This window comes from Myotis myotis, unplaced genomic scaffold (genome assembly GCF_014108235.1).
Source record: "Myotis myotis isolate mMyoMyo1 unplaced genomic scaffold, mMyoMyo1.p scaffold_m19_p_9, whole genome shotgun sequence".
Taxonomy (NCBI): Eukaryota; Metazoa; Chordata; class Mammalia; order Chiroptera; family Vespertilionidae; genus Myotis; species Myotis myotis.
Genome location: NW_023416401.1, coordinates 67491732 through 67502508, shown reverse-complemented (window position 1 = coordinate 67502508; position 10777 = coordinate 67491732). Strand labels below are relative to the sequence as shown.

Sequence of the window (10777 nt, the reverse complement as noted above, 5' to 3'; positions counted from 1 at the left end):
ATCTTGCCCTGGGTCCTCCAGTTTTGGGGCGGCCGCCATGTGCTCAGGAGAGTGCCTTCTTCCCGGAAGCCCAGGCCCCTGCTGGCCACGCCCAGGATTTCTTTAAACTAACCAATGACAGTCAAGGGATGTGTGCGACAGAGAGATGACCACATCCTGTGTAACAAGACCCGACTCGCGCCTGGCCAATCGGTGGGGCCCACAGTCCCCTCCCCTGCCCTTACTATAAAACCCACAATCCCATCAGGCCTCGCTCTCTCGGCCACTGGGCTACCGTTGCATCAGTGAGTGTGGTCGGGGAGCCGAACTAGTTCGAAATGAAGGACTCTTTGCTTTTGCATCGGACTGACGGGCTCCCTGGGGGTCCTGGGAACCTTGAAATCTGGGCACAACACTTGCCATGTTTTAAACAGCCCCTTCTAGTGCCTAGAATGGTGGAGATGACTAAGATTCTACCAACCCTGCATCTCATTGAAAAAGAAAAGCCTCTGAAAAGGATCAAAACAGAAAAGAAGACCTTCTCCGAGTGCTATTCCGAATTACATCTTAAGACAAATGAGAGTGAAGGTCCGTTAAGGATGTGGAGTGCTCACTGCTTCATTCTGGCTCACACTTGAGTTTCCCTTAGGATGAAGGCAGGGGAAGAGTTACGAGGTTTAAAAAATATCCAAAGGATGTGCATATGGTGAAGCACCTTATTGGGATATTAGGTAGGATTGGGCATGAATTAGGGTTTTATTAAGTCTAGTGTAAAACAATCCGTTCTTTTGGCCGCGGGGAAGGGGAGTGTTCGAATCCAGCAGATGCCATTGCATTGGCTGCATTGGCATTCTCAGACAGCCTGCTTCCGAAATTGGTGGATGGAGGGGCTGTGGTGGTGGTGGTGGGGGGAGTGGGGGTGGGGTTGGAGGGGGGTGGTGGCTGGCAAATGCAGACTTTAGTGGTTTGGAACAAGGCCTGGACTTGTTATGTCCTCCGCATCTCATTTTGTTATTGAGCCGAACCAAACAGAATGAAGGTCTTCTCAGCCCATGCACATTTGCAGGGCACCAACCAAGGAGAACAGGAAGCTATCGCTTAAAACCCAAACTCCCCAAAGTCATTGAATCAAGGGATTTTGTTTGTTTGGTTTTTAAATATATTTCAGAGAGGAAGGGAGAGGGAGAAAGAGATAGAAACATCAATGATGCCAGAGAATCATTGATTGCCTGCCTCCTGCGCACCCCCTACTGGGCATGTGCCTTGACAGGAATGGAACCCGGGACCCTTCAGCCTGCAGGCCGATGCTCTATCCACCGAGCCAAACCCTAGGGCGAATCCAGGGTTTTTAAAGGCCAAGATTGAGGGTTAGCGGTTGGGGGAACCGGCTGGTATGCGGATGCGCTGGCCATGCAGGTTTTGACTGGAGAAGCTTGGAAGTTGGCCCTTTAAGGTAAAATATGCTTAAAGGGCTTCAGTCCCCCGATCTTCCTGCACAAGGGACCCTTTCCTTTGAAAGATTTCCCGTGTTCACGTTCGGGTCCTGTCCTGGTCCTTTGGTTCTGGGGAGTGGGAGGTGCCATTTTGGTTCCGAGTGCAGCTGGCGGTCCAAGTTCTCTCTGCGCGTGCTCTGGTTGCACGCCTGGCGGTTTTGGTCCGTTGTCTCCGAAAGGCAACTCGCTATCTTGTTCGAAACAGCATAGGACCATGTTGAGCTGGTTCTGCGGTTTCAACTTCACTGAGGCCTAGAGGGGAGTTTCGCAGAAGGTATTGTCTCTGAAACAATGTGAGGTGTTTACATGTGCAATTAACAAAAACTGTTCTAAATTCCAACCGCTGCTTTTAGTTCTCTCCACTAAGAGGTTAATTAAGCAATGTGGGGACTATATGTTAGTGCAGTGGTTCTCAACCTTGGCTGCACATCAGAATCACCTGGGAATCTTTTTAAAATCCTGATTTCTGGGCCTCATCCTCCGGAAATTCTGTTTCTTTGTTACTAATGTTGTGGCCCCAACCCATAACAAAGAAACAGAATTTTCGGAGGATGTTCAGCCAAGGTTGAGAACCACTGTGTTAGTGTATCCTTAATGAGGTACTCCATCCAAATCAGCTGTTGGGTTGCAGTAAACAGAAGGAGAATGGAATTCATTTAGTTTTAAAATCCAGGCCTCTTAACAAAAAAAATCTTTGCTCTCCACCTTGTCAAAGTGTTGCTGCGGTGGGGCCACAACATTAGTAACAAAAAAACAGGATTTCCAGAGGATGAGGCCCAGAAATCAGGATTTTAAAAAGATTCCCAGGTGATTCTGATGTGCAGCCAAGGTTGAGAACCATTGCTCTACAGGTTTGAACGTTTCTTGCGTTGCCAGGGGTCAGTTTGCCTGCAGATGGACGTCAGCTGCTGAACTGCCAGCTTTCAGCTGAGGCTCCTAGATTGAGACCCAGGACTGACTGATGTCAAAGCCATTGCTGTGTGAATCATGTCTGACCAGTGCGAGAGTTCTCCAGGTATTCCATGACTGACTGAAATTCTAGACTGAAACCACCGGGTCCTTAGGAATGGCACCTCCCTCCTTACAACCGCTCCAGAGCGAGATAAGACTTTATAAGAATTAGCTACGTGTTTGACCTTAATGTTCCTTCTTAAAGCCAAATGTTTATAATCAGCCAAATCTCGGATTGTGTAGACATCTGTGTGTACTGGATGCATAAGCTCTTTGCCACATGGTAAGTGCATGGTCCTCATGTGGAAGGAAAATGAATGACCGCCTATTCTGGGTACCAAGTGAGGAGCAAGGCACACACTGTGCGGAAGAAGCCCCCTTAGGCAGAACTGAGCCATGCCAAGCGCAGTTTCATGCAAGTACTCCTCTACCTTGTTGATTTTTAACGCATTCCTCTGCCTTTTTAGTGTGACAGAAATGGCTGCCTCTCCAGCCTCAATGCTTGTGGCTTAGGACAGGCGTTGCTCTTCTTTGGCTGATAGTTTCAAATGGGATTTCAAAGTCTAAGCATATGTTTGCTCACTTATTGTAACACCAGAGAACTAAATCTGAACTTTGGAAAAAGTCTATTAATAATTGACAAATAACAGAATCGTCAAGATGTAGAAGGCAACACAGAAAAGAAATAAATAAAACCAACCTGGGCTTGCAATAACCTGTGAAAATGTTCAGCCGGCTAGTTTGTATCAGCGATTATGAACAACATGCTAAGTCAATTCTTCAGAAGTCTATATATGACTATTACAGGTCTGGAGCAAACGACCAGGAAACCCTGGCTGATAATATGGCGGCATTTTCTAGGTAAGAAAACATGTTTATTTTTAAATCATGTTTTAAAATTACACAAAGACATTCTACTAAAATAAGTTCTCCTAGTTTCAGTGTCGATGATGTGGAATTATTTGTCTAACTATATGCTTAATAGAGAAGGGGAAACTCTTGGGATTGGGAAAAACCTTGGGCTTTTAAATTATTTTAAACTACTCTAAGCCTGGGGATATTGAACAATTGACTGAAAAAGCCAACTTTAAGTTTCCCCACTTGGAATTATGTGGATAACTAATTTATGTGTAAAAAATAGTGCTAAATTGTGATCGCCCCATTGCCTTTTTTCTCTGAGTAGGACAGTGAGAGCCTGCTCACGGTGTTGGAAAGACATTAAATGCGAGATAATCATCTTCTCTGGTTGAGCCAGAACAGATTGTTGCCTCAAATGTTCCCATCCTGCTGGCTTGCCCCTTATCATTCATTTTGATGACTGTTGTCTATTCTAAACTTTCACTTTAGATTTCAATTTGTCTATAGAGCATTAATCTTTCAACTCTGCTGTTTCATCTCTGCTCCAAAGAACCTCATCTCTCTCTTCCCAAGTCAGTTTTCCCTTCACTTTCATATTTCAAAGCACAGGATGGTGAGTGTCATGGTTTGTTTTCTGCTTGTAATAAAAACAGAAGGGAAAATAACTTTAAAGGAGTGTTTATCTCTCAGCAGTTACAAATGTGGTTTATGTGCTCGAGTAGGGGAGAAGAGCCCTGAATACACTACACTCTTTCAGGCTCATCCATTTTATATGATAGCCTTTCGTAAAGCCAGTGAGTGTCGTGGGTGCTTATTGATGGTGAGAAATTAAATAGAAAAAGGCAGAAAATACCCAGGGGAAAGAACCTGCCTTTCTTCTTGATTTTTTTTTCTTTAGTCTAGAGCAAAATCACTCAGAATCACTTTTCTGTGTATACATTAGGAGAAATGACACCATTCTAACCAAGGTGTTCCCTAGCAAGCAGCACAGATTCACCTGCAAATCAATGCAGGGGCCTGAGAATGGGGTGAACATTGGAGCCTCCCCCAAACCTCTGGCAGCCTTGATTTTGTCTCAGATCTTCTCTGGAAACCAAATGAGATGAAAAAGAAAATGCTGGAAGAGCTGAGGGAAGGGAAAAGTTGGCTAAGAGTAGAGGAGGGGCTTACAATTCTGCATCTTTTTCAGTCATTAATACTTTGGCCCTTTCAGTTTTCTGCTCTTGGAAGATGGCCCTTCCTGGGCCCATGCCAACTCTGTTCACCAGGTAATGTGGTTTGCCTATTGGTAGTCTCCTGAAGACAACACCTTAACCCAAATAGGTCACTTTAACCAAGGAAATGTCAGGCCTTTGTTAGGCTTATGGAGGTGGTGCCTATTAGCATTTCTTAAGGCACAATGCTCAGTTGACCACGTATTCCATTTATGTACATCCTTCCTCTCCCTTTATTTCCCTTCAACCCATGCTAGTTAATTAAACTACCAACACTTATTAGGGACCTCGATGGGCTCCAGCCGTGGGCAAACTACGGCCCGCGGGCTGGATCCTGCCCGTTTGAAATGAATAAAACTAAAAAAAAAAAAAGACCGTACCCTTTTATGTAATGATGTTTACTTTGAATTTATATTAGTTCACACAAACCCTCCATCCATGCTTTTGTTCCGGCCCTCCGGTCCAGTTTAAGAACCCATTGTGGACCTCGAGTCAAAAAGTTTGCCCACCCCTGGGCTAGAGTGTTTTACATGCTGGGGACAGAGCGATGAGCCAGACAGAGAAAGTTCCTGTCCAGGGGAGCTTACATTCCAATGGACACACATAGGCCTGGCTTCCATAATGCTAGTGGGTTGCACTGGTCAAAATGGACCCAAAACAGTTGGTCTCATGGAGGCCTCTGAGAGGGAGCCAAGATGTGTGCAGCAAAGCAGATGGACCACCTCTGCAACCCTAGGAGTTCCAGAAACTGTGCAAACCATAGAAGGCTGTGTGTGGTGCTTCCAACCTGTGAACTGGACCTCACAGCTTGTGTGAGCCACGTGGTGCTCTGTTCCCGTGAGTCTTCCCAGCCTGTGTGTGTGCTGAGTGGTTTAGGGACAGGACACAGATACTGGGAATGAGTTTGCTCTGCTACCTTTCCCACAAACCTGGACCGTTCTCTTCTGTTCAGCTTTAAAAGGGAAAACATGGAGATGTTTTCCACTTTCTGTGGAGGGTGGCACATGCTGTTTTATTATCAACCACTTGAGGAGTTTTTATGGCAACGAACGTTAGAGACCATTGCCTATCTAACATCTCAGTTCCTCTTTTGCTGTGTAACTGAATGGCTGACCCTTCATCCCTCACGCTGTATCGAGCTGATCACGTGAAATTAAGAATAGATTTTCTGCCAGGGTTGTGGTGGCTTTGGGTTCATGGGATGGGTTCATGGGATGGAATTTGAAATCTCTCATTCTCATTTAAATGAAGACTACAAAACAACCAGACCTCACATAGCCTGTGTGACACAATAGCAGGGTATTTTAAAGGCATTTATACACCTCCCTCTCCCACAAGTACAATAAGGGGTCATTCTCAGCGACAGCTTTTATCTCTCTGAACTTAGCTCTGACAACCACATTTTGGAGTTCCGGGGACATGTGCCACTTATGTGACCCAGCAGTTGCTTGGAGAAATTTCTGGGTAAGACTTGTGACTCTAATATTATTGTGCCTCTCTACCCCCAACAAAAGGACAAGTAAAGTCAAATAGATAGAACCACTCAAAACAGCGTTTTCTATTGCAAACATGACAAGAACAGAGTAGATGTCAGCTTGTTACATCCTACATGGTCTGACTCCATTGGAGTGAATGTTAAAAAGGACAGCAATTTGATTCTTTTACACACTAACTCAGGGTATCCTTCTTAACCATGATCTGCACATATTTTTTGTCTTCTTGTGAAATTAACACGGGTGGAAAATAATTCTACAGTTTGGGCATTTAGAAGTTTCATGATGTTAGAAAAGTAAACTATTCTCATTATTTTTGCATCACTTATTGACACTTTAAAATAATAGGTGGTAAAAGTGGTATCATTCTCTCTTTAATACTTGAGCAGCAACATAAACTTACCGGTGGCATTTTCAGTATTTTTTCATAAGGCATAAATGTCACAGAATCATTTAGCTAGCTTGTAAAACTGGGTATGTTGCTTTTTGCTCTTGCATGATGAAAAGCAGCTAATTGTCTCTTGTTTTTGAGGATTCACGTGGCAAGAGATTTCATATCCCAACTCTATTTTCTCCCCCTCCCCCCTTCCTCCTCCCCCCTCCCTTCTACTTCCCCCCTCTACCCCAAAGCTGTGGTTCTTTTATCCAGATAAGTGTTGACAAGCACATGCATACACACACACACACACACACACACACACACACACACACCATGCACCAATTGCAGGAGGTTCAGGAACTTCAGAAACTATTAAAAAGAATGAATGGTAAACAATAAGATTATAAAAATTGTGATAATTTGAAAATTCATGCACTGGAAGGGGGGTCCCTCAGCCCGGCCTGCCCCTCACAGTCCAGGAGCCCTCAGGGGTGGGAGGCGACCTGGCGATCGAGGGAAGGTGACGCCCCATCACACCTCTGCTGCTGCCACTGCCAGCAGCACAAACCTCAGCCGGCCCTGGTTACCTGAGCCTCAAGACAGCCCTGGGCAGCTAGGCAGCTACCATCCGAGGCTTGCCTGTGCTTCGGGCTGACCCTGGGTGGCTGGGCAGCCAACATCTGAGGCTTTCCTGCACCTTGGGTTGGCTCTGGGCGGCTGGGGGGCTGAGAGGACTGGGGGACTCCAGAGGCAGGCATGCAGAGCAGCTGGGCCACCTGGGGGCAGGCCCAGCCTTGCCACATGCCTGCTGCCCTGGTGGAGCTAAGGGGACTGGGTGCCGCCATCTTGTGGCTGTGGGCGCTGCCATCTTGAGGGCGGGGCAGTCAAGTAGCATATTCCCTCCTTATTGGCTGTGGGCGCCACCATCTTTTCAATGGCATGAAGGTCAATTAGCATATTCCCTCTTTATTAGATAAGACCAGAGGCCCCTCAATATATACTAGAGGGACCCCTGAGGGGGGTCGCTCAGCCCGGCCTGAATCCTCTCATAGTCCGGGAGCCCTCAGGAGATGTCTGACTGCCGGCTTAAGCCATCAGTCAGACATCCTTAGTGCTGCCATGGAGGCAGAAGAGGCTTCTGCCACCATCGCTGTGCTCGCAGCCGTGAGCCCGGCTTCTGGCTGAGCAGTGCTCCTGTGTTGAGCGTCTGCCCCCTGGTGGCCAGTTCACATCATAGCAACTGGTCATTCTGCTGTTCAGTCAGTGTGCATATTAGCCTTTTATTATTATTATATAGGATGTCCCTATTTCCCCCCTTTTGCCCCCTCTATCCAGCTCTTGCCCCCCACTTCTCTCTGGCCATCACCATACTGTTGTCTGTGTCCATGGGTTGTGCATATATTTTCTTTGGCTAATCCCTTCTTTAAATTCACTTCTTTAAATTTTTATTTTCAGATAAGTGCTTATAACTGTGCTCTTATATATTTTCTATTATATCATTTAGAATTAAGATATTTTTTAATTGAACCCTTGTAAATTTTAGCACAATTTAATAAATTATGCTAGAAGCAATTAGGAGATTTTTCATGTAATGCATACACATTTCAATTAATATTTTATTTTTAATTTTTTAATATTTTAATTTGAAATAATCTCATACATATAAAAAAACTATAAAATACTACAGCATATTATATGTACCCTTCACCCAATTTCTTAGGTGTTAATAATTTAAACATTACCATTATACAACTAACAAAATTTGGGATATATTTTTCTTATAATCTCTTTAATGTTACTTAATCCATTTACTTTGTTTTTGTTAATCTTCACTCAAGGATATTTTTCCATTGAATTTTAGAGAGAGTGAAGGGAAAGGGAGAGACACATTGATTGGTTGCCCCCTGCACATACTCTGATAGGGTCTGGGAATCAAGCCAGCAACTGAGGTACATGCCCTTGACTAGAATCGAACCTGGTACCCTTCAGTCCACGGGATAATGCTCTATCCACTGAGCAAAACAGGCTGCAGCTTAATTCATTTACTTTTAATCTATATGTGTCTTTATATTTAAAGTGGGTTTTGTTTTTGATTCATCCTCATAATCTGTATTTTAATTGGTACATTTATGCCACTGACTTTCAGAGTGCTTCCTTATAGAGTTACTGCCATATCAGGCAGCTTCTGGGGCTTCTGGGGCGGGTGTGCCTTGCTGCCCTGGGACCTGCCGATTGGGTCCCAGGTGGCTGGCCTGCCCTGGATGGCAGTGCGCTGGCGGTTCACGCTGTCTCCCCCTGCCTGCAGTATGCAAATTAGCCGCCATCTTAGTTGGCAGTTAATTTGCATATCATGCTGATCAGCCAATGGGAGGTGTAGTGAAGGTATGGTCAATTACCATGTTTGCCTATTATTAGATAGGACGAGAGGCCCACTGCATGAAAATTCATGACTTGGGGGGTCCCTCAGCCCGGCCTGCGCCCTCTCGCAGTCCGGGACCCCTCAGGGGGTGTCCACCTGCTGTCTTAGGCCTGCTACCCAAGGAGCAGACATCCCTCTGGCAGCCTAGGAGCCCACAGTCAGACATCCTTAGTGGTTCTGAGGAGGCAGGAGAGGCTCCTGCCACTGCCACTGCGCTCGTAGCCGTCAACCCAGCTTGTGGCTGAGCAGAGCTCCCCTGTGGGAGCACACTGACCACCAGGGGGCAGCTCTTGCATTGAGCGTCTGCCCCCTGATGGTCAGTGAGCATTATAGTGATCAGTCATTCCCGGTCATTCCACAGTTAGGGTCAATTTGCATATTAGGCTTTTACTATATAGAATAGTATGTTTTAAATGCTTACAGTAGAAATTAGAATGCAATAGGATCATCTTACAGGATTTATAAACGATTAATTCACTCCATTCAGTTGGTGGGATTCAGTAACAGCACACAGCTGTCTTCCTTCAATAGAGTCACCCCTTTGGGTTGTGTGTATGTCAGCTGATTTTTTGATAAATTTGAGGCCCTTGTTGGATGTGAAGTGTGGATGAAAAGCCCTGTTAAAGGATCCCTCACCTTTACCTTACTTCGTTTACTCAGGCATCTTTTTTTCATCCTTAATAAAAAAGGTTTATTATTCAGTTTGTTCAATTGTTTTGTCAATATTCATATCCTTTTTCCAAAGTGAAGGTCTCAGAAGAGCACAGTCCAAGGTTAAAGTCAACTCCTATTTTATGTAAGATTTGGGGGTTGGGGTGGGGAATCACTTCAGTTGAGGGTGGGGGTTGGTGGCTTGCAAAGTTACTGAAACTGACAAAGTTAATTGAAATTGCTCTTTGGGAAATATCAAAATGTGGAGGACTTCTTTGAGAGCATACGTTTTCCCACTCCATTGCCTTTTAATCTCATTTGGTCTAAGAATTGCATTTGGTGCCTTGGTTGACAAGTCTCTCTAATGTCATCCTCAGGAAAGAAAAATAAAGTGGAGGGAAGCGGGAACACACAGTTATTAAAGTGACTGCGCCACCATGTGGACAAGGGTAAAGCTGCTGCCTGAGATAGAATTGAACTTTGCCTTACAAGGGAGAATTGGACAGTTGAAAATGCCCCTCTGCCTATGGACAGGCAGACACACACACACACACACACACACTCACTCACTCACAGGCATGCACACACACACACCTGATGCCCCGTAGCTCTATGTGTGCACTTCATAAAAGCTCCCATTGTTCCCTTAGCTCTAAGTAAATATTAATGCCTCCCAAGGCCTGCACTGCAGTGGCTGCTATTAAAATCCTTTCCTCTCCTTCTAATAATACACATAGAGATGATGGGTAATAAAAACTCTCTTCAAGGCTTCTGTCTCCCCCCACCCCTTCAAAACCGAGATCAAAGAATCGTGCTGAGAGGGTCAGTGGAGAAGAAAAGGCTTCCAGCAGCCGCGCATGTGGTTGTGACGGAAAATAACGATGTTCAAAGGGATTGCAGAGAAATCGCACAGTAAAACTTCTTTATTATGCTTTGCAGGGGCTGGATGTTTTGCTTCATTAGGTGAGGGGGGGTTGGAGGGTTGGATTACAGACCGTTAGCTATTTTTCAAAGCAACATGAAGGCGGAATTTCTCCTTCCGCTATAGGAAGTAGGCTTCACTTAAGTCCATGGAGGTTCGATTTATTTTGGTTACCCCATTACTAAATCACACTTCACTCTATTGACTAAAAACCTTGATCTCCCTGGGAGCAGAGGTAGATCTAGGTAATGAAAGGTAAGCGCTGGTAGGTGTGGATGCCTGTGCATTCACACTATTGTCTTAGAGCTCATTAGTATAGGGCTGTGTTTTCTTCCTTTGAAATCAGTTACTAATGAGGAATAAATTAATCTTGAACAAATGCGAGATATAAATTTTGCCAAGAGGAAAGACAAGTACC

General features: G+C 45.1%; 1 protein-coding gene across 1 annotated transcript in view; it reads left to right on the top strand.

The window, feature by feature from the left end:
• Positions 1-3076: 3076 nt before the first annotated feature.
• The window catches only part of HAO1 (hydroxyacid oxidase 1), a 65399-nt gene continuing 57698 nt past the window's right edge, over positions 3077-10777 (top strand). The window contains exon 1 of the mRNA XM_036320928.1: positions 3077-3284. Coding sequence (XP_036176821.1) covers positions 3148-3284 — 137 coding nt within the window. The 5' untranslated portion in view covers positions 3077-3147. The remainder of the gene's footprint in view (positions 3285-10777) is intronic.